This window comes from Ranitomeya variabilis, chromosome 5 (assembly GCF_051348905.1).
Source record: "Ranitomeya variabilis isolate aRanVar5 chromosome 5, aRanVar5.hap1, whole genome shotgun sequence".
Taxonomy (NCBI): domain Eukaryota; kingdom Metazoa; phylum Chordata; class Amphibia; order Anura; family Dendrobatidae; genus Ranitomeya; species Ranitomeya variabilis.
Window position 1 is genome coordinate 330,310,203 of NC_135236.1, and position 24,396 is coordinate 330,334,598.

The window sequence follows — 24,396 nt, forward strand, 5'->3', positions numbered from 1 at the left end:
ATCGTCTGGGCAAGGAGTTCGGCAAGCTGGAAAGCCCCCAAGGCAAATGTTAGGATTTGTTGCAGCCTTGTGGTATTGTGCTTTGGGGTAGTGTAGTGCCACCTGCAGGTCATTTTTCCGTACTGCAGTTTTATGAAAATTAATGTTTAAAATGTATTTTGTGATAACATCGTGGATGTGTGGTTTGTTTGACTATTTTCTTGCTGAAGGGGGCAAGTTTACCTTTCAAATGGTGTATCATTTGTGTGTGTGTGTGGGTGCAGTATGAACGGAGATACAAAGTAATCACCGAAAAAGAGTGTTTTGAAATAATATAGAAGGAACACATTCTGTGAAACTTGCATATCTTTTGAATCTATCTCATTATAATATATTTGTGAAGGTGCAGCATACCTCCATGACTAAAGCAATTATACATGCAACACTGCTTTGTGTTACAATTGTCGGTTTTGGTCTACTAAGATATTAGAAAACATAACCTATTCCACAGTGAAGTACTTTCAAGAGAAACAGAGATTGCTTACTAAGAATCTAGCAATAGATAATTATAAAATAGCCTTTTCTATGATTGATATCCCAATGCCATTAATTACAAGGTCTGAAATCCTATAATAAAATTTATGGTTTGGAAAATTGGATCATTGAATCAGTTGAGTTATCAGATTTGCTGATAAACCTATAATAAAGGAATGCTTATCTGATAGATCTCTTCCTCCAATTCTGATGGCAAAGAATCACTCCCAAGGAATTTCTGCAAACCAGTCTATGCGTGTAATGTAGTGCAAATGCAACAAAACTTTAACTGATCACCATCTTACCCAGTCTCCGCTGCTTGAATTTCTTCTGAGAACTGTGTTTGGCAGTGTCTGGGACGGAGGGGCGAAAGTCCCTTGAGAAATGCTGAGCTGCACTACAAGAAGAGATTTCACATACTATGCTCCAAAAACAATGAAAAAAGCGCCCTTTTCTATTTTCATGTTATATCACTAAATTGCAAAATATCATTAACAGAATTTTGGCATCTATGGAGGAAGTAAGTTATTTATAATTACGCTTCCTTGTACAGCACCATCATATTCCGTAGAGCTTTACAGACATTATCATCACTATCCCCATTGAGGCTCACAATCTCTAAATTCTACCCGCACCCCCAGCACTGACTGACTGACAATCGGCTCTAATGCAGTTACAGCTAACACGCTCTATACATAGAGGGACTGATCCCATGCCGATCCCACCCCAATGACTGAAACGTGAGGGGAAAAAAGGTAGTTTACTCCCAGCAATGGCGGTCTTAATGCCAGTGCCGGGTAGGATCAGAATGGTATCAACCTGTACATTAAACAAAAATAACTCCCCAGTCAATAATGCCAACTATATGATTGTGACATGAAAGTGTCATGGCCAAACCCCACAAAACAGTTTCATGGCCTCTCCTTCACAGAAACCTCACACGGTATCCATCCCCACAGCCTTTCCACACATAGGGGCATATGGGTGCCATCATTCTAACATAGCAGTATAACCCCCCACAGGTTGTCCACATGTCATGGCAGACCACATTCCCTCCACACAGAGCATCATGGCCCCATCAGTACGCTACACACAGTATCATTGCACCCACAGCACTGTGGAGGTCATTATGCTGTTATTGGGCCATTATACTTTGTGGGGGGCTGTGGAGGCCATCATACTTTGGTTGGGATGACTATAGGTGCCATCATACTCTGGGTAGGATGATTGTGAGGTGCATCATACTTTGTGTCTGGACTCCATGGGAAAAATCAAACCAAGTTGGAATGCGGAGAGTATTTTAACAATGTTAGTGGTCACTGTGTGGTGGGCATGCTGTGTGTATGGTGACAATTTGTGCAGGATAATTCATTTTGAGGGTGGGGTGTCTAATCTTACTGTGTTAGGGATGTATTTTGTGCTGCAACATACTCTGACAGCCATGAAAGGGGTAGCATAGTGGGTGGGAATACGACGGGGATTCAGCATGGGCACAATTACTGTGTTTGTCACAATTAATTTCCTCTCCATCTTGGCAAATATTCCATCTATGACAGCACTTATGTGCTGTGACCCCGCCTACTCCCTCAAATATTTTTGCAAGGATTAGGACTTGCTATGGGGCCCTTGATTTCCTATTGAATAGAATGTGCAGTATACATTTTATCCCAGGGAGTAAGCATGTGGTAGAATCAACACTGCATAATGGTCTTGCGTATAATCTGCATAATAGCATACATTACTGGCACTAGAGTGATGTTGGATACATAATTTTGCTGTTCAGGCAAGTTAGTTGTTGTGAATAAGGAAAGAGAATGATTCTGAACATAAAGTGGACTATTACTGTGCATCCGATATTTGATTTTAAGATTTGAGGAGTAAAAATTCAGAAACGTTGTAAGAAGAGGTTCCTGATGCAGCAATCATTCTGCATGTTCCTTTGTAAACGTGAATTGCATATGTTACACTAGAGAAAGGAAAGAAAATTTGGAAAGATTTCTGTGCAATTATGTGTCATGCCTGGGTAAATCCTCAGAATATTGTTCCCGATTGATCCTTTTGGTTAAGTGTGCATAGTAAGGAAAATAACTTGTGGTGGCACTTTACTGCTAAAACTTTCTGATGTGCAGTGGGACAATGTTATATATGGCATATAATACGGGTATTTTGGATAACCTAGAAATTTAGTGTGAACGGTAGAGTTTTTCATCTTATATTTTATGATCAGATTTGTTTTTTGTTTTGTTTTCTTCTTGTGTCTTTCATCTGCTGCACTAAGTTTTCTTGGCCAACCACCTAATTAATAATTGTATTTTCCAGCATTGAGGATATACATTGGAATGTTTCTAAAAATTCCTGGTCTGTGACCTTTTCCTCGATCACAGACAACAAATTAAAATTGTTCACATCAAGGATATTTATTATCTAACTGTATTGGTGTTTAAACATTGAATAAGCAACATTCAAGCGTGTAACTCAATGGGGTTGTCCACTATTAGGGCAACCCCTTCATGATGAAAATGCTTGACCCCCATAAAATAATAAAGCCTACACTCCCCTCCCATGCCAGCGCCGTTCCTGTGATGTCAGCACTCGCTCTTGTGCGGTTGTTGTGTTGTCCCCGGAAGTCGGGCAGCAGCTGATCTCGGACTTCATGCTCAATTTGACAGGAGGTGGAGACAGTGGCACTGATTTACCGCCGGTGTCCCATGCCACAACAGCACGAGAGCCCCCGGGAGAGCGACTTTTGAGACTGCGGGAACAGCGACAGCATGAGAGGGGTGTATAAGCTTTATTATTTTATGGGAGCCAAGTGAAGGGTATGACAAGAAGTTGTGCAAGTAGTGGACAACTTCTTTAAGTAACCTCTGCTGTACAAGTAAAACACTTTATTCCGAAAATTAAAACACAATAGCAAAAAGAATAATAGAAATTTACAAACTTACTCCAGGTTAAAAATGGAATCACTGACTAGCACAGGGTGAAGGCATCTGTGTACAGGCTGGACAGAAATGATCCTGTCAGCTGCGTTCAGGATTGAATGGAGAGAGTTTAGTGCAAGAAGGGTTTTGTGCACGCGACTGTATTTTCGGTCCGAGTGTGGTACATGAAAGAAAACTGACTGCACTTGGACTAATGCTATTCAATGGAGCAGTGCAGTTGACCGTCTTATTTCAGTTGATTGTAGCATGCACTAGATGACAATTGCCCATTCAATTCTATGGATGCGTAAAAATATATGCATAGCATATTTTTGAGGTGAAGGTGATGTGAACGTGTGAGGGATTGGATATTGTGGTTGAATTAAAGATCTGACTCAAAAATAACCCCAAGACAGCTGGCGCTGCCTAGGAGTTGTGGTACCATACACCGATAAGCTGAAAGAATGCAAGATGTTCAATTTTGGAAACATTCAGTATGATAAGGAAGAAAACGTGATGTTAGAGATAGCGGCAGACAGACAATAACTGGTATTTTGTATTTAATTAAAGTACCATAAAAGACAAGCATGAAGGGTTATAGTAATACTAGAAAGGAGAAGAGTTAATAAGAGTATAGTAGAAAGCCGCCATAAACCAATTTGGGATAACTGACATATTAAATGATGCATCTTTCTGTGTAGATGAAGCAGCACTGCAAACCTATAGTGATTTTAAGGTTATTCTTTGGAGCTCTCTGTCATACTGCCCAGCTTGGAGGAATCAAGTGGGAAGATGAATAGTTATGTGATGCTATTTAAACATTTATTCTACTTTGTCAGATAACAGCTGCCTGCAGCACAAAAATCCATTTGTTTTCTGCTGCTGGAAGATGAAAAATATATTCATGTTAAATAAGCAATAAGAACGATCCTTGCTGACACTTCTAGCACAACACTTTGGAAGCAATATGCTTAAAAGCCCTCAAAGTTTGCCATGTAACAACGTTTAAAGGTTTTTTTAATCTATCTTGGTTGAGAAAATGTGAGGGTCATACAATTAGAACCCCCCTCATAGTGATCAACAATTCACATGTTTAATGAGGAGCCCTATGCTAGGCTTGCACACAGTTTTGTAGGGTTACTAATGCTAACTTTTGACAATGTAAGCTTAGACGTGGTGGTCAGTAGATGGGACCAATGCCTCACTTGGTGCATGCTGTTATTTTGGCAGGTTAGATTATGGTCCCTTTTTACATCTTCTCTTGGGTGGTATAGATGAAACCAATATTTTATAACTAAAAACTGGCACATTTTAAGGCTCAAAAAAAATCCCCCTCTTTCCATTTTCAACATCAGTATTGAGCATGTCAGAAACATCTATTCTTATTTTATGCATTTCACTGATTAATCTAAAATTATTTGAAATACAGTTATTATGCATCTTAAACCAGGCAGCATATTTCTTGCCTTTGCTGCAGTTTTACCTGCAAAAACCAAATGGACGCAAACACATTGGAGATTGACCTCCAATGTCCATGTTCCTGTATTATATGAAGTCTAGAAGGGGTGGGACTAGTTATTCATATAAAGCGTTCCCTTTTCAATTGTTGGGTCTTTTTTTTTCTTTTTTCTATTGATTCATGTAACATTTTGTATACCAACTCTGATTATGTTTAGAGATCAGACTGTATAGGCTACAAGCTTGTAGTCTTTCCTGATGAAGAAGTCATTTGTACTTTAAATCTCGTCAAATAAACCACCATTTTGTTTTATATCCTGAGATTAGTGTTGATCGAATAGCTTGGGATAAGCACTTAACCAAATAGCTATAGCTCTCACCGAATAGCTGCCTCGGTAACCTGGAACCTGGAGCTTTCCCGATAATCAGGTGTCCGGAGCCGCAGCTGCATGTGTCACAGCTGTGTGACAGTCACAACGCATGTATGGAGAGCCTGTGTGTTGTGACTGTCACTCAGCCGTGACACATGCAGCTGCGGCTCGGAACAGCTGATTATCGGGAAAGCTCCAGGTATACGGGTTCCCGATGCAGCTATTCGGTGAGGGCTATAGCTATTCGGATAAACACTTGTCAGAAGCTATTCGCACATCCCTAGTTGGCAGTAAAACTATTGCGGAAAATGTGTGTTTGATGGCATTGTTTTTTCATTCTTTATTACCATCCACCTCTCGTGTCTCCCCTTTTCCTCATAGATTGTAAGCTTGCGAGCAGGGCCCTCATTCCTCCTGGTATCTGTTTTGAACTGTGATTTTTGTTATGCTGTAATGTCTATTGTCTGTACAAATCCCCTCTATAATTTGTAAAGTGCTGCGGAATATGTTGGCGCTATATAAATAAAATTATTATTATTATTATTATTATTATGGTTGAATAATGCAAAACAAATTGACATTCTGCAGAATTGAAACTTCAAATCTACAAGGAAAAATATGGTGAGCAAGTGCATAACATTTCAGGCATCTCATTCACTTTACTGGGACAATAAAGTGCTGCTTTTTTATGGCAAAAAATGCGAAGGGGGGAAAAGTGGCATGTGAACATGGCCTTAGAGTGAAAATCCACAAAATAAAAATGGAGAGGCTGCAGTTTATTTTTATTTTACTTATTTTTGCTATATACTGGCTAACGTAGTGCAAAGATATATTTTTCTTGGAAGATCCGGACAAAACTGATATGGTTAGGCCCTCTTCACATGTCCGTGTTTCAGGCATCCGTTTTTTTTCACAGATACCACCTGTATGCTTTATAATCTATGGTGTTTCTCACACTGTGTTCTTGCACACCACATGGAAACATGTTTTATCAGCAGCATGGATAAGAATGGCCAATACAAGTCTATGGGTGCATGTACAACACATTTGGCATCCATGTGCTGTCCTTGTGCTGTACAGTATGTGCTTAACACTGCAAAGTATAGGAGAAGCTTTAAAATACATTTTTCTTAAGCTATACCAGAAAAAAACAAATGGCACGCTGACACCGGTACCCGTATTATACGTACGGCCGCGTGAAGGGGGCTTTATAAGTAGTACAGCCTCTGAGAGCTGCTGGTTTGTCTCCTTGATGCTCCTATGTTTCTTGCTTCCTGCAGTAATAGAAACTGCATATGAAGCCATAGCGATAATGTATAACCAATACAAAGAAAAAATCCTCCTTAAACATTCTGGTATGGAGGAGCAGAAGGCTTCAGGAAAGTTTATATTAGTGATTGAATAGCATGCTACTTTTTTGTTTTTCATTTTAAGAAATGTTGATTGTGAGGGGGAAAATTTGGTCTACAGCATCTTGTGCTTAAAGGGGTTGTCAACTACTAGGACAACCCCTTATTAAACTATTTTTTTTAAATAAAATAATAAAGCCTGTGCTCTCATCCCGTGCCAACGCCGTTCCCAGGGTGTCGGCACTCGCTCTTCCCGTGCCTGTGATGTTTAGTTTTGACTCATACTAAAAGCGGATAGGATCAGGCTCAACCACTGTTGGTGCTCAGGGGTAAAACGGTAAGACAATACAAAAGATCTAACCCCGGCACACTGCAAAGATATGAAGACAGAACTGTTGCTTTCAAAGTTTTTTTTAATATATCTTGTGCAAAAGAGAATGGTTTCCAATGTTTTGGCTCAGGCACGAGCCTTCATCAGGAAGACAATCTCATGGTAGTTATATCATATGTAGGTCCTAGGCTCTCAGATTGCCCTATGGAAGTCTGTCAAAAGTGGCCTTGATTGGCCAGCAGAATGAAATTAAATAAAACTGTTCACACCCATAGTGGACTATCCGTTGTTATCAATTGCTAGGAATACAGATGTATTGAGGTAGACGTAGCCTTTGTATTGTAAGAGGTAGTTAGACCACAATGACAAGGCTCCTTGCCTCCTCACTGAAGCGGTCACTAACAAGGACACAGGGTGGGAGCCACATGCCAGCTGCAGCCTTCCCTATGAACAGTGAATAAGGCTCATTGTGGTCTAACTACCTCTTACAATACTTTATGCGCATTCCATTACTTTTGAAATATACAAAGGCTAAAGGCCCCGTCTCACATAGCGAGATCGCTAGCGAGATCGCTGCTGAGTCACAAGTTTTGTGACGCAACAGCGACCTCCATAGCGATCTCGCTATGTGTGACACGTACCAGCGATCAGGCCCCTGCTGTGAGATCGCTGGTCGTGTCGGAATGGCCTGGACTTTTTTTTGGTCGCTGAGGTCCCGCTGACATCGCTGAATCGGTGTGTGTGACACCGAACCAGCGATGTCTTCACTGGTAACCAGGGTAAACATCGGGTAACTAAGCGCAGGGCCGCGCTTAGTAACCCGATGTTTACCCTGGTTACCAGCGTAAATGTAAAAAAAAACAAACACTACATACTCACCATCTGATGTCCGTCAGGTCCCTTGCCGTCTGCTTCCTGCTCTGACTGAGATCCGGCCGTACAGCGAGAGCAGAGCACAGCAGTGACGTCACCGCTGCGCTCTGGTCTCACTGTACGGCTGCACTCAGTGAGAGCGGGAAGCAGACAGCAAGGGACCTGACGGACACCGAAAGGCGAGTATGTAGTGTTTGTTTTTTTTGGTAACCAGGGTAAACATCGGGTTACTAAGCGCGGCCCTGCGCTTAGTAACCCGATGTTTACCCTGGTTACCCGGGTGCTGCAGGGGGACTTCGGCATCGTTGAAGACAGTTTCAACGATGCCGAAGTCGTTCCCCTGATCGTTGGTCGCTGGAGAGAGCTGTCTGTGTGACAGCTCCCCAGCGACCACACAGCGACTTACCAATGATCACAGCCAGGTCGTATCGCTGGTCGTGATCGTTGGTAAATCGCTATGTGAGACAGGGCCTTAAGTCTACCTCAATACAGCTGTATTCCTAGCAATTGATAACAAAGGATAGTCTGGCCAATCAAGACCAGGGGTTAGATCTTTAGTATTGTTGATACTCATGACGCCAGCACCAAATCAGAGCTAACATTACTGTCTCCTCCTTTGAACAAACTAAACATGATGAGGAAGTCTGGCTGCAGCTGATTTCTGACTTCCTCTCCATGTGCAGTTTGTCTGAAGGCAGAAACAGTGATGCCAGTGCTGATTGGGCACCGGTGTCGCGTGTCCTCGTAGCCCCAGGGAGAGTGAGTGCCGATACCATGGGAATGGCGTAGACACTGGAGGTGAGTATAGGCTTTATTACTTTATCTGGGCCGAACATTTAGTTTTAAGGAAGGGATGTCCTAGTAGTGGAGAACCCCCTTAACCTGAATTGTGACAAGCAAAATAAATGCAACAGTACATGAAACGTTTTGGACGGTTAATAACTTGAATACCTTTTTATGCGATCAATCTACGTAGAAACAGTTCTGAAAAGAAAGTTGTAAAAAGTATAGAAAATAAATATCAAGTGATAGGAAGTAATTGGTCACAATTATAATCATAAAAGGTGGCAAAGTTGGATGCTATCAATGCAGGTAATGTTGGTCCATAACTAAATACCATAATTTCATAAAACATTTCTTTAAATTGGTATATTTAAATTGGTAGATATTCCGTATGTTGCAGCTGCACAGTGACCCTGTAAGCAAAAGAGGCCCAGTCCCACCATTAAAAAGAAAATGATAAATGACAATGGCAAACGACTGTCAGTAAATAGCAGTGGTCGCCAGGCAAATATTTGTCTAATACATTTTTACAATCTTCACTGAGGAATTTACTCGGGCATATTCAAATATGCTATTTTTTTTTTAATTGACAAAACTATGCAATTCTCCTTAGTGTAAAAAAACAAATGCCATGCTCCGGTCTTTATCAGACACTCTTTGTTGTTTTTCTGTCTCCTACTTCTTTCAGAAGTCGCCTGATTTGCTCCGGGCACACGACAGTGTCATTTTAATCATACACACTTCCCTGGAGATCAGGCGGCACAAAAGGAAGATCTACACTTCACCATCCAGTGTACTCCGTGTGCAGCCGCATTATTTATTGTTAGTAGTAAAAATGAGCAGAACAGCACATTTTGGTGCCCATATGGAAGTAAAACACATGAAGTATGCCATACAATTCCATATCTTTGCCACAAATGAAAATGCATATGAACATCGTACTTTAAACTATATAAAAAAATATTCATAGCATACATATACTGTTTTCACTGTAAACAAGAGGCTCACTCTTTCCACTATACTAAAAAAAAAACGCTATGGCCAATAATCCAAAGCATGTAATGCATGCAGGTTTTTAATTAATTTATAAGGTAGCGTGGGTGCGCTATAGTGGACGGCATGGGACTATGGTGAGAATTTATCACAAGGGGAATTTTTGAAGTCTGTTTTGCTTGAGGTCGCGTAGGAATATTGATGTCAAATTTATCTGTGACAAACCCTGTATATCTTTTGGATCGAAAACTCTGCTGCTGTGTTTTTCCATTCTTTATTAGAGTGAGATTACAGCTTTTTGTGCTACCTTTTTTTTTTTTGTAAAAGAAGCAATTCATAACTCTGACTTTATACTTTTATTTGCATAGCTTACCATGTCCAGATTACCATTTTTTCATGTGGTGCTTCATTTTGAAAATGTGTAAAGTTGGAATTTTTTTGCCCCCTTTTTTAGTTTTTTTATTCCAATAAAAATGACACTAAACCCTTGACATATGCCCCTTTTGTCTTTGACTACAGGCCAGGCCACCACATGTTGGCATTTAGATAAATCAAGAGAATTTACAAGTCTGGGCATTTTAATTTTAATGGCTGTTGGTGATAAAGTAATGGTTTGATGGTAACATCAAGGTAAATGGAAAATCATATGATATGGATTTGTGATGCTGCTCCATACAGTGATCACTATTAAAAAAAAAAACATACAATTTAGGAAAATTGCTTAACGTGTAGGCCACTTGACCTTTAAATAATTTCTTCTGTATCTTAAACACAAATGCTATCCCATATACTGGTTATTATGAAATCAAGTGCATGGTAAATAAAGACACAGCCAGAATAAAGTCCTTTAATTGAAAGAAACACATAGAAGATGCGACCGTCCCGGCTGAAAACCACTGGTGAATGAGATGCTGTGAGAGCAGCTTCAATGACTAGCGGTGACGTCACTGAAGTTTCGCTCCCTCACAGCCTGAACTGCGGTGACCTCTGGACCGTGGGAAAATGACAGTGCATTAGCATAAAAAAGCTGCAAAAGAACGCAGCAAAAACGCCCAGTGTAAACATACTCTTAGCCTAATCCTCCTTATAAAACAGCTTCAACTCTTTTATATTGGTGTTTTCTCATATGAACTAGATGTTTCAGGTTATTTCACAACATTTCTCTAGGAATAATAAACTGGAAAGACCATAAGATCAATTGGTAAAAACTGAGTGATACAAGTGCTTACCTGGTAGGGTATCACAACTGCGTAAACAGGCTGCTGCAGACCCACGGCTTGGAGAACCGCAAAGGCTGGAGGTGAATGGTTTAATATCTGCACTGTGTTTTGTCCTAATGAAGTGTTACTTCGAAATGTGTTGACAATAAAACAGCATTCCTGGATATCTGATTCCTCTCCATGGATGATCCTTTGGCAGCACAGTTATTAATCCATTCATCTCCAGCCTATAACATTTCTATAAGGGTGCAGTCAGATGGTCATATGACATGGTCGACTATCACACTGCAGTGCATGGACTGACCATCAGTTCTTTTAAAAACATGTTGCTCAGGCACCCGCGATACTCTGTGCATACCTGAGCACCCTAGGCAAACTTGAATAACAAGCACTTGTTCTCACTACTAGTTATTAAAAAAAATAGTTTTAATGGGGTTGTCATTTATTTCAAAATTTCTGTAATGATGGACCAGACACACAGCTTTTAGAATATATTCTTATACGCCCCAGAATTGTCTGTTATTTTTTTACTTTTAGAATAGAGTACATAATGTACATTTAAGTCCGTAGGCGAGATTTAGGAATAACTACTGGAAGCAAAACCAGTGTAGGATGATAATCAACAACAGCAAATGGAGCTGTAGAGAGAACATCTATTACACACCAAGAGAGCTATGAAAAAGCAGTCATCTTTGTGTGAATAAGAAGCAGGGATATATTTTAATCCACTACCATGTACAAGCGCTTGTTGGTTGCCAGGGGATGTTTTATTCAGTAAAAAAAAAAATTTCTTAGATTTTCTTTTGCATTTCAGATTCATGGCTGCAATATCTCTTTTTCTTATAATATTGGTTCTTCACTACTGATGAGCAAATATACTCATTAGTCGAGATTTCTCGAGCACGCTCGGGGGTCCTCCGAGTATTTTTTAGTGCTCGGAAATTTAGTTTTTATTGCCTCAGCTGAATGATTTACAGCTATTAGCCAGCATAAGTACATGTGGGGGTTGCCTGGATGCTAGGGAATCCCCAAATGTACTTATGCTGGCTAATAGCTGTAAATCATTCAGCTGCGGCAAGAAAATCTAAATTTCCGAGCACTAAAAAATACTCAGAGGACATCCGAGCATGCTCGAGAAATCTCGAGTAACGAGTATATTCGCTCATCACCATTCTTCACATATGTTTCTAAATTTTTTCAGGCCTTCTGTTTTATTAATATTGACAGCTATTTGGCGGCGTTTTGTATGGTATATTGCCACTGCAAAATATAGATCACCTTCAAGCCATATAGTTAAACAGAGCTCACAGATATTAAACATTACAGAGGTCATAGCAGTAAACAGAGCTTTTCTAGCTTCTGGAGCTCAAGAAGTTTCTGTGCGAGCAGTCAGACTTATCAGAAAACTATTGTCTGAGCCAAAAACAAATTGATACAGTGTAGACGTGTCCTGGTAGTCCTTCACTTACAAGGTAAGGGCAGACATAATATAGAGGTCTTATAGTCAAGGGGAGCCCATACCACTTAAGAGGGCACTTTGCTGAAGGATGCTAGCCTGTCAGATGTTGTTAGATTGATCTGAGAGAATTCCAATTCTACAAACTGTGTGGATTTTCTTGGCAAATTTAGATTTCCAGCAAAGTTCCAGAATTCCAATTCTACAAACCGTGTGGATTTTCTTGGCAAATTTAGGTTTGCAGCAAAGTTCCAGAGAATAATGAATGTAAGATATAGAAAATGGAAAAAAAGTATTTATCACTCATTTGTCCAGTCCCTCCACTCTTCACTTCACCCTATCTGGACCTCATTGCCTTTTCTCATCAACGTTGCCAAGCACTGAATTCCAACTTTTCTGTGCTAAATCACAGCTGTGCAATGCAACCTTGTACTCACGCGGGCAATGTCACCATGCGCGCACATGCACAGAACTGACCTGGGTCCCATCCTGGACCTTTTAATGGCCTTTTATGGTTCAGCAAAGTGGCAACCAACTATTTTCTAGAAGTGAATTGCCCAATATATTGGTATTTTGGCAAATAATAATTTTTGTAATGTTAGAGTAGAATTCAGTTCTATGTCAATGTATTGACTCATCTCTACCAGTCAATCACTCTTGGTTAATTAGCTCTTAAACATCAGGGAGCCAATACGCTGTTTCTGTACAGGGGTCCCCTGCTGTTTATTATATATACACCCTTGTTATGAGACATATGATTACCATTTTCAATCTGCCTTTGGTCAACACTGCTCATTGATTTAGCAGTGGTGTCTTAGATTTGAGTGCAACCAGAAATAAAACCTCCATGTTCGTTCTCCTGTCCTTGTTTTGTGTGGAGTTTCTTCCGCATACTTCGGCTTTGACCCACACTCTAAACACATGCTCAAGCAAACAGCTTAATTAATATTAAATTAGTCTTAGTTTGCGTGTGCCTAAAAATCTGATTGCTAGCCTAGTTGTTGATGTGAATAGTGATATTCTCCATAGTTCTAGATCAGGGTTTCCCAAATTCGAATCCAGTCCCCATGGCCCCCAATACATCATGTTTTCAGGATTTCCTTAGTATTGTACAGATGATGGAATTATTGCTAATGCATCAGAAACTGCCACAGGTTCTCACCTGTGCAATACTAGGGAAATTCTAAAAACCTGATATGTTGGGGGGCCGTGAGGACCGTATTTGGGAAACAGTGTTCTAGATGTTCCTAAGATAATCAGCATTGTATTAAGTAGTGCAAAGTGCAGAACTTCAATGTGAAAATCCATGTCTCGTGCACCTCGGTACAAAGAATTATTCAGATTTATCAAGTCAAGTAAATTTGTCTAGAGTTCTAATGAATGAGGATTCAGAATCATTATTTAATTGGAACTCTATGTTCCTCTATTATTCCTACTGGAAAATTAGGACTAAACTGACAGCTAGGCATTCCCATCCACTCAAAAGTTTGGACACTGTGTAGGAACTCACACAGGTCTATATAAACTCTGTAGAGAGATACATTATTTGAAATATAACATAAGCAGTAACATATAGAGTTTGCGAAAAAGTACTCCAAAAATTGTATTTTATAGGGAATGCAAATCCATTATTAAAACACATGCGGTGAGCTGACTGGTCTTCTTTACTATATAGAAATAATGAGGTGTAGTAATAGCACATTATTGGCACCATGTTTGTGTGCTCTGTTATGTCATTGATCCCCACATAGCATATAGTAAAGCCTTGTGAATATTTATATTAAAGATGCAAATATCCCTTCTTCCTTCCACAGTTTGGTCTGTGTGATCCTTTTGTATATTTATCAGAAAGCCCAGACCAGTTTTTTTTTAAGTTAGGAATTATGTACTTTTTGCTTCTTTTTAAAGAATTATAAGATGTGCATGACCTGCTTGCCAGTAAAATGGAGGTTTATCTAATTGCATTAGCTCCTGGCCAGGATTTGACTTTCACAGGGCTTTGCCAATTATCCACAAAGCTCCACTGCAAAAAAAAAAAATATGAGGAAATAAAAACAAATTTGACAGACCAGTTCTTCAAATGTTTTTGGTCTCATGAAGTGCCATGGGTTCGTTTTATCAGAAGGGGTGGTGCTTGATCAGTGAGCTAATGAGGATGATGATGATGAAAGATCAATTTACCATTAAGAGCTCAATGCCCAGGTGCCATCATAGCAATGAACCCATGCAACGATGTTGCTTGTGCAGTGAGCTAATAATAATGAGTTTGTGGGAGCTGGTATATTGGTCTTAGGCCGGGGTCACACTTGCGTGTGCAATACAAGAAACTCGCGCATCAATACCCAGCACTGCCGCCAGAACTCAGGAGCGGAGCGTGCTGCTGCACGGTATTTCCATGCAGCTGAACGCTCCGGTCTCGAGTGGCGGCGGCAGTGCCAGGTATTGATGTGAGAGACTTGTTCAAGTTTCTCGCGCTTCACACGCAAGTTTGACCCTTATAGTGTTTTCAGGAGCTCACTGTGCAGGACCCTTCTGATGACATAAACGTGGACAATGGCCACAGAGGAAGAAGTCACCTGTCAATCAACAGCCTGAGGCTGGCGGTGGGCAGTGAAGTACAGCAGAGCCAGTGAGAAGTGACAGCACTTTAGAAAAAAAACTTCAAAATTGGATTTCTCACTAATGCACTTAATGAATGAATAAAAGTAGTAAGCATTGATGGTCCCTTACACTCACACCTTTACTTAGGGAATAAATATCCTGCAAGTTCTCTTTAATGGATCAGTTTCATACTGTATTTTTTGGCCCGTAATCTTTGTTTTACTAATATTTGCGACTTATTTCACTCCACCAGGCACTACAAGGCAACCTAAAGAAGGGGAGGTGCCGGGTGTGGATTACAACTTTATTTCCGTGGAAGCGTTTATGGAATTAGAGAAAAGTGGAGCCTTATTGGAGAGCGGTACTTATGAGGGTGAGTTTGGAAAGCTGTGATTGTTTTAATGAAGAGGCTATATAATGGTCCTCTTTCATGAATGTTAGTGCAAATATGTATCAACCAACGAGACGCCATCTCTTTCCATTACAAATGTATGCAGTCATTTGATTATACCAATTGTTTTGCGCTAGTTTCCAGAAAAGCCGCCTACTCTGAATAGCACGTGGAAGCTAGAGAGGTGACCTTCCAAAGACCATTCTAGTTCTGAAAAACCACTGATGTTGTAGATCACCTAGACCTCTATTTCATTAAACCTCATGTAATGTGTTTTGTTTAGCTTTTCCTTACGGGATCTGCTCAGTGAGAAGGGCTTTCTTACAGAACATAACTCCTTTGCACACAAGCATTTTGATGTCTCATAAAAATATTTGAAATGTTTTGTAAACTACCTTTTCTTTGAATGGTTTTTAAAGCATTAGTTGTGTTTCAGCTTATTTTATAGAAGTCTGCAATATGGCTGTCCAAGAAAATATTAATTATTTAAATAGTGCATAAAATATTATTTCTGTTTGCTCCAACACTCCTTGAACAAAAATGTTTAATGTAAAAAGGTTGTCCTGTGATGTAACAAGTACATTTTTCTACTTGGAAAAAAAAAGAATACATTTTCAATTAGAATACCTTTCATAAAACTCTTCTGCTAATACATGCTGCTTATGCTGGTGGTGTTTTTTTTGTTTTTTGTTTTTTTTTCCCTTCTTCAATCTCCAATCGCCACTCAGACCGTCTGGTATTAAATGTGTTCACCCACTAGCAGATCCTCTTGTACACGAGCAGTAGAGATTGAGTGACTGAGCATTTGTGACCACCAGCATTGGCTTTGTTAGGTGACATTCTCATTGTCCGCCTCTGGTTCTTCAGAATCCTTCTAACGGTGAAGAGCCCCTGTACAAGACCTGTTAGCCCCCTCTATTAAGTTCTGCCCACATATACAGTGAAGGAAATAATTTTTTGATCCCTTGCTGATTTTGTAAGTTTGGCCACTGACAAAGACTGTTTATGAACTGTCTATAATTTTAAGGGTGGGTTAATTTTAACATTGAGAGATAGAATATCAAAAATAAAATCCAGAAAATCACATTGTATACATTTATATAAATTTATTTGCATTTTGCAGGAAGAAATAAGTGTTTGATCCCTCTGGCAAACAAGACTTAATATTTGGTGGCAAAACTCTTGTTGGCAAGCACAGCAGTCAGACTTTTTTGTAGTTGATGATGAGGTTTGCGCACATGTCAGGAGGAATATTGTCCACTCCTCTTTGCAGATCATCTCTAAATCATTAAGATTTTGAGGCTGTCGCTTGGCATCTTGGAGCTTCGACTCCCTCCATAAGTTTTCTACGGGATTAAGGTCTGGAGACTGGCTTGGCCACTCCATGACCTTAATGTGCTTCTTTTTTATCCACTCCTTTGTTTCCTTGGCTGTATGTTTTGGGTTATTGTCTTGATAGAAGACCCAGCCACGACCCATTTTTAATGTCCTGGCGGAGGGAAGGAGGTTGTCACTCAGGATTTTATGGTACATGGCTCCATCCATTCTCCCATTGATGTGGTGAAGTAGTCCTGTGCCCTTAGCAGTGAAACACTCCCAAAACATAATGTTTCCACCTCCATGCTTGAAAGTGGGGATGGTGTTCTTTGGGTCATAGGCAGCATATCTCTTCATCCAAACACAGCGAGTTGAGTTAATGCCAAATAGCTCAATTTTTGTCTCATCTGACCACAGCACCTTCTCCCAATCACTCACTTAATCATCCAGGTGTTCATTGGGAAACTTCAGACAGGCCTGCACATGTGCCTTCTTGAGCAGGGTGTTATGATCCGGTGACCTTGGAGCCGCATTAAACTTTCTCTGGAGTAGGTGGAAACTATACTGACCGCAGATCCTGAACTAACACCGCAACTCGAAGTAGCCGTGGGGTGTGCCTAACAAACCCTAGACACCTCGACAGAGCCGGAGGACTAAATACCCCTATAGATGGAAATAGGAATACTACCTTGCCTCAGAGCAGAACCCCAAAGGATAGGCAGCCCCCACGAATATTGACTGTGAGTAGGAGAAGAAAAGACACACGCAGGCAGAAAACAAGATTTAGCAAAAGAGGCCACTCTAGCTAAATAAGAAAGGATAGGACAGAATACTAGGCGGTCAGTATTAAAACCCTTCAAAAAATATCCACAGCAGATAATACAAAAAATTCCACAATCTAACTAAAGACGTGGAATGAATATCTGCAACCCCAGAGAATCCAACAAGACTGAGAAAATACTGACACAATCTAAGCTGGACAAGAAAACACAAAAGAATAGCACTGAATCATGAAGCACACAGCATGTGTGCCACAGAAAAAACCCAGACACTTATCTTTGCTGATTTGGCAGAAAGGCAGGAGGAACCAGGCAGAGGTCCAACACCTCCCAACAACAATTGACAACTGGCAAGGACTAATGAATCATGCACACCTAAATACCCCAGTCAGAACTGCAATCAGCAGAAACACCTGACCAGGACTGCAACTCAGGGACAACTGCATTACCACCTACCACCACCGGAGGGAACCCAAAGGCAGAATTCACAACAGCAGGGGACCATGCGGGCACTGCAGGATTTTAAACCTTTACGGCGTAATGTGTTACCAATGGTTTTCTTGGTGATTGTGGTCCCAGCTTACCTTCCTCATGATCAAGGATACCCCACAAGGTGAGATTTTGCATGGTGCCCCAGATCGATGTCGATTGACAGTCATTTTGTATTTCTTCCATTTTCTTACTATTGCACCAACAGTTGTCTCCTTCTCACCCAGCATCTTACTTATGGTTTGGTAGACCATTCCAGCTTTGTGCAGGTCTATGATCTTGTCCCTGACATCCTTATAAAGCTCTTTGGTCTTGCCCATGTTGTAGAGGTTAGAGTCTGACTGATTTAATTGAGTTTGAGCGCAGGAGTGTTTTATAAAGGTGACTATGTAAGACAGTTGTCTTTAGCACAGGTAGCGAGTTCATTAGGAGCCTCTAACCGGTCTGCAGGAGCCAGAACTCTTAATGGTTTGTAGGGGATCAAATAGTTATTTCTCACTGCAAAATGTAAATACATTTATATAATTTATACAATGTGATTTTCTGGATTTTATTTTTGATATTCTGTCTCTCAATGTTAAAATTAGCCTACCCTTAAAATTATAGACTGTTCATGTCATTGTCAGTGGCCAAACTTACAAAATCAGCATGCAATAAAATAATTATTTCCTTCACTGTATGCACACACATTAGCATGAACATTCTCATGTATACGTATTCACAATAGGTACACGTATACACAATATATACAAGCTAACAACGTATATATGTATTAACACATTACATAATGTAGGTATACAAATAATACATATAAGCATAAATAAGAGATGCATGGGCTCAGTAATTAGCACGGTTACTTTGTTGTGCTGGGTCCTGGTTTCAACTCCACCATGCACAACATCTGCAAGGAGTTTGTATGCTCTCCCGGTGTGTGTGTGGGTTTCCTGAGGGTTCTCCGGTTTCCTCCCACACTCCAAAGACATACTGATAGGGAATTTAGATTGTGACCCTCTGTGGGGAAAGTGATGATAATGTCTGTAAAGTGCTGTGGTATTAATGGCACTATATAAGTGAATGAAATAAATATACACATAATATGCGTATATATAAAAGACACACACATATACCTAATAAACACATATGTACATATTCTGCATATAGGTTCACAGGAAACCAAAATCTTCTACATTTAACAATGCAGCCTGTGGCTCACTGTTAATGTTTCTGCCTTCCAGGTTAGCGTTTCTGAGATTAATTCCCATGTAAGAAAAATGAATTCAGTGTATAAGCATGCAGCGCATTCAGATCCTTAGAGTGATCCTGTCTATAATGGGAGGTAAAATTAGATGCAAACATCAGCCTGGCTATGCTCCCCCGCGCCCATCAGCTGCACATGCAGTATGTCCGCCCCTTAAAAAGTACGATGTGTAAAGTCAATATTTAGATATAGGACCGTTTCATAAAAATGTCAATTTATACACATTCTTTCTGCCCATTTAATTGTAGACTAACCCCTTTAACACTTTATTGCACACTTTGCATAGATCTTACTACAGTCAAGCAGTTTTAAAAATAATATTTTCAGTTATATAAATGTTACTATGCATTTACTATTTCCATTTATTTTCCTCAGTTGGCAGAATATCCCTATTGCTTACCTTTTGCACTAAACAGGCAACATACCAGTTTTACAGTTTACGCACACACAGTGCAATTTCAGCTTGCAATAAATGGTTCAAGGTATATGATGGCAAGACATATAAAAGATTTCAATCTTCTCGTGCAGCTTTATTGGGAAAGGAGGAATATTTTAAAGGCAATCTGTCATCAGGCTTTTGCTACCCAAGCTGAGAGCAGAATGATGTGTAGGGTTAGCGTCCCAGATTCCAGAGATGTCACTTTCTGGGCTGCTTGATGCAGTTTTATCAGTTCTGGGAGTGCTAAGCTGAATAAAACCCAGCCCACACAACTGATCGACAGAGGCGAGGTTATACAGAGCGCATGAATATGAAGGACATATGGCAGCAGGCTTACTAGTCCTCTGGAGATAATCTCCTGCTGATTTAAAGCAGTGGTTTAAAAAAAAAAAAAAAAACGCAAGCAGCCCAGTAAGTGACACATTGTTGGAATCTGAGTGACAAATTAAGCATTAAAACTGAAAAGTCCAAGAACTGGAATATTGGGTTAGCAGCAGTATGAAAATATGATGATGTCTGCAGAGCGCTGTAGAATTAGTGGCGCTATTTGAGTGAGATAAATATTAAGCCCTGTACTCATTAGTTATGTGCAGATTTTAATATCATCGCACAACCTAGTATGTTTGTTAGGAGTGAAAAAATGTTTAAAAACCTCCAAGTTAAATAGTCTGGGCTGTTCAAAGAATATCTGTGAGATACAACTAGCGCCATGCTTATTTAGTTTACGCTACATCTTTTAACCAAGTAATGAAAAAAATTACATGGGGGAAACAGGCCACAGAGAAAAAGGCCACAGAGGACTTTCAGCTGGTGGAATTGCAACATACCCTCTTAGGCTAGTTTCACACTAGCGTTAACTGCAATACGTCGCAAATGCGTCGTTTTTGCGAAACGCCGCATCCAGCAAAAGTTTTTGCTGGATACGTTGTTTCGTCATAGAGTAACATTAGCGACGCATTTGCGACGCATTTGCGACGCATTTCCAAACGGTGAATGCGTTTGGCGGCGTTTGGGCGTATGGTAGCGGTCCGTCGGGAGAAAAAAACGTTACATGTAACGTTTTTTGCTCCCGACGGTCCGCTTTTTCCGACCGCGCATGCGCAGTCGGAACTCCGCCCCCACCTCCCCGCACTTCCCCGCACATCACAATGGGGCAGCGGATGCGTGGGAAATATGCATCCGCTGCCCCCGTTGTGCGGCGGAGACCACACTAGCGTCGGGAACGTCGGCCCGACGCGCAGCGACGGGTTGTTCCCGACGCTAGTGTGAAAGTAGCCTTAGGCTAGTTTCACACTAGCGTTAACTGCAATACGTCGCAAATGCGTCGTTTTTGCGAAACGCCGCATCCAGCAAAAGTTTTTGCTGGATACGTTGTTTCGTCATAGAGTAACATTAGCGACGCATTTGCGACGCATTTGCGACGCATTTCCAAACGGTGAATGCGTTTGGCGGCGTTTGGGCGTATGGTAGCGGTCCGTCGGGAGAAAAAAACGTTACATGTAACGTTTTTTGCTCCCGACGGTCCGCTTTTTCCGACCGCGCATGCGCAGTCGGAACTCCGCCCCCACCTCCCCGCACTTCCCCGCACATCACAATGGGGCAGCGGATGCGTGGGAAATATGCATCCGCTGCCCCCGTTGTGCGGCGGAGACCACACTAGCGTCGGGAACGTCGGCCCGACGCGCAGCGACGGGTTGTTCCCGACGCTAGTGTGAAAGTAGCCTTACTGTGTTTGGGAAAGACCTTGGACCATGGACCCATGTGGGTGTCATCAGATGAATATCATTGTTGTATTTTACAGCCTCAAATATTGCCAATTCAACATCAAGTTGGACATGTGGATAGTGAAATGTAATTGTTTATAGTTCCTATTGCTGTGTCTTTTTTGCAGTCATACAGTTTAATCTTGTACAGAAGTTTTAATGATCATTTCTATTAGTAGAGAACCTGTGAAATTATGTTTTCAGTGTATAAAATGTTCATGGCATTAGTTTTTCATACAGCAATAAACTACATAAAGTCACTTCTTATGCCAAGAAATCTAATACTTAGTGAGAGACATGGAACCTGCATTAGAACAAGATGCTAGAGTAGAATAGAAGCTCATAAATCCATCATTATGTATGGATCTGCTCTGCTGTACTCAGCAAGTTATTTTAAAAGCCTTGAAGGTTCATTTGAAAAGATATTATTTATGTTGCCAGGCTACATGATCCATATAAATCATCCGTGAACAAGATTTATTGTCTTTGCTACTTATAATCAACATTTACCAACAGGAGTTTGACCAGGTTCAAAATTGCATCTAGGAGAGACTGGAGGGCATTTGTGTGTTTTTTGTATTTATTTATTTAATTATTTATTATTATTATTTTTATTATTATTTATATAGCACCATTAGTTCCGTGGTGCTGTACATGAGAAAGGGGTTACGTACAGAGTTCTAGATATCGTTTACAGTAAACAAATTTACAATGACAGACTGGTACAGAGGGGATCCTGTTTTTGTGGACATATATTCTACGGGATAATGGGGAAGAGACGGAAAGTCGGGTGCAGCAGCTCTGGTGGTGGTGAGGCGGCAGCTCTGGTGGTTGGTGAGGCGGCAGCTTGGGTGGTTGGTGAGGTGGCAGCTCGGGTGGTTGGTGAGGCGGCAGAATGGTTATTGCAGGCTGTAGCCTTTCCTGAAGAGATGGGTTTTCAGGTTCCGTCTCAAGGATCCGAGGGTGGTGGATAATCGGGCGTGTTGAGGCGTGAAATTCCAGAGGATGGGGGATATTCATGAGAAGTCTTGGAGGCGGTTGTGTGAGGAACAAATAAGTGTGGAGGAGAGAAGGAGGTCTTGGGAGGACCGGAGATTACGTCAGGGAAGATATTTATTTATTTTTTGTGCAAAATCTGTTTTATAAAAAAAATCTCCTATAACTTATGTCATTGCACTGCCAGTAAAAAGAAACAAAAACAAGACACAAACATATTTTTTAATATAAAAAGTGTGTGTAAATAAATAATGCTGAGCAATGAGTTAATGTTGCAGCATTACTACTAAATCAAAATCCCAAATGGAGAAAAATTTTGAAGTCACAGCTATTCCTTTTGGTTGTTATGTGTATGTGTGTGTATGCATGTGTGTGTGCGCATGCGTGTTTGGGCATGCGTGTGTGTGTATGTATATGTGTATATATATATATAGTATGTGTGTGTATACCTACACTCTCCGTTATTATAATTATGGACTCCCTTTTAGACAGCAATAGAAAAAATACTGTTGTGATGCTGAGATACATTTTTCACACTTGATATGCTGCTAAGTGTACAAGTTGCCCACTGTTGTGCCTAATGGTCTAAAACTAATTGATAAATAATTTGGGTGGGCGCCATAAATGTTGACCACGCACAAGTCAGCATGTATCAGTGTACAATTTAAAAGCTTAAAGAACACATACAACTGAATCTCCTATAAATTCCAACTCTGTAATTGTTAAGCATTGTTTAAGCCAACACATACCAATATTATAAATCTTTTAACATCATATATGAGGGGTTCAAATAGGGTATATCTCCACCCTCTAAAGTCAAGTAGTCACTCACATGATGTTGGTTGAATGTCGTGTATTCTACAGTAATTAAGACATGCAAAAATGTGTAAGGGTAAACCCTGAAGAACATTGCAATGTGCTGAATCTTTATATAATATATTTAATAGACATGTTTAAATTTTAAGGAAAAATATGTAGACAAATGTCACCAGGGGAAAAGTGATTTTAAAGGGTACATTTTACATTGGTTCCTGTCTTACATCTTTTGAAAAAGTAATCCGGGTTCTTTACTACTATAGTAGAGAAACTGAATGTTTTGCGCCACTATTTTTTGGTATAATTGTGATTTATCCGCTTTCAAGCTAAGATAGGCTTTAAACATTAGTCAGATGTCAGTTGAGCACCTATAGGCCCTGGTGAATTCTAATAGGGTATATCAAAGTTCCATCTACATTTCTAATGTTTTGTCCAGAAATTAAGTTTTATGCTGTGCTATTCTTGTTGGCAAAAGTGGTGGGAACGATAAAAATTGAACAGAACCTTAAATATGATTATTCACATGAATCAGTATTGTAAAGTTAAATTTTGCATTGAATGTTGTGCGATTGTAGTAAAAGCCACTTTCCTTTCTTTAAAACACAAATAACTCCTTGATAGGTCTCAATACATAATATAAAATTGAATAGCCCATGTTGAATTGCACTTTGAGACGTGATGTGTAACTTGTTCTCAACTGACCTATTCCTATGGGAAAAACCTGGTAACAGGTTCCATTTAAGCAAGGCCAGCACCTCTATGCCCTTATATACATCATTCTAGAATACTGTATATGTCCCCGATGCACTGTGGATAACAAAAAAAGATCTTTTATTGTAATAATCTATGCCGCTGTCCAGTGGGCATCGCTAGCATTGATCCATTTCCTCCTCTCTTCTTGTGATCACCATGCTCCTTCTTGCCTTGTGTAACTGACGCATCTTATGTCAAACATAGAGTGTCCTACATAGCGCTCCTGAGCAGGCTTACTTCTCTCTGGCCTGCCAAGGGCCGAGCAAAGTATTGTAGTGTGCATGTAGTGAGCTCTTTACCCTTTCCCCATGCACGCGCATGTCAGTACTTTGAGAGAAGTGCACTGGCACAGGAGTGCAATAGAGGACACGATGTGGATGACGCAGGATGCATCTGTCACATAATGCAAAACGAGAGGAGGTGCTGGATCAAGATGAGCAACGCTCACCAGACTGGACGTTGCCTTGAGTGTAATAAAAGCTATTTTATGTGTTATCCACAGTGCTTTGGGGACATATACAGGATT

General features: G+C 40.4%; 1 protein-coding gene across 18 annotated transcripts in view; it reads left to right on the forward strand.

The window, feature by feature from the left end:
* MAGI2 (membrane associated guanylate kinase, WW and PDZ domain containing 2) overlaps positions 1-24,396 on the forward strand; it is a 1,417,815-nt gene that overhangs the window by 727,008 nt on the left and 666,411 nt on the right. For all 18 annotated transcript variants that reach the window (XR_013215731.1, XM_077264697.1, XM_077264691.1 and 15 more), the window contains one exon: positions 15,123-15,242. Coding sequence is in view for 17 of the 18 variants with exons in the window: in XM_077264697.1 (XP_077120812.1) it covers positions 15,123-15,242 (120 nt within the window). In the remaining variant the exon portion in view is untranslated. The remainder of the gene's footprint in view (positions 1-15,122; positions 15,243-24,396) is intronic.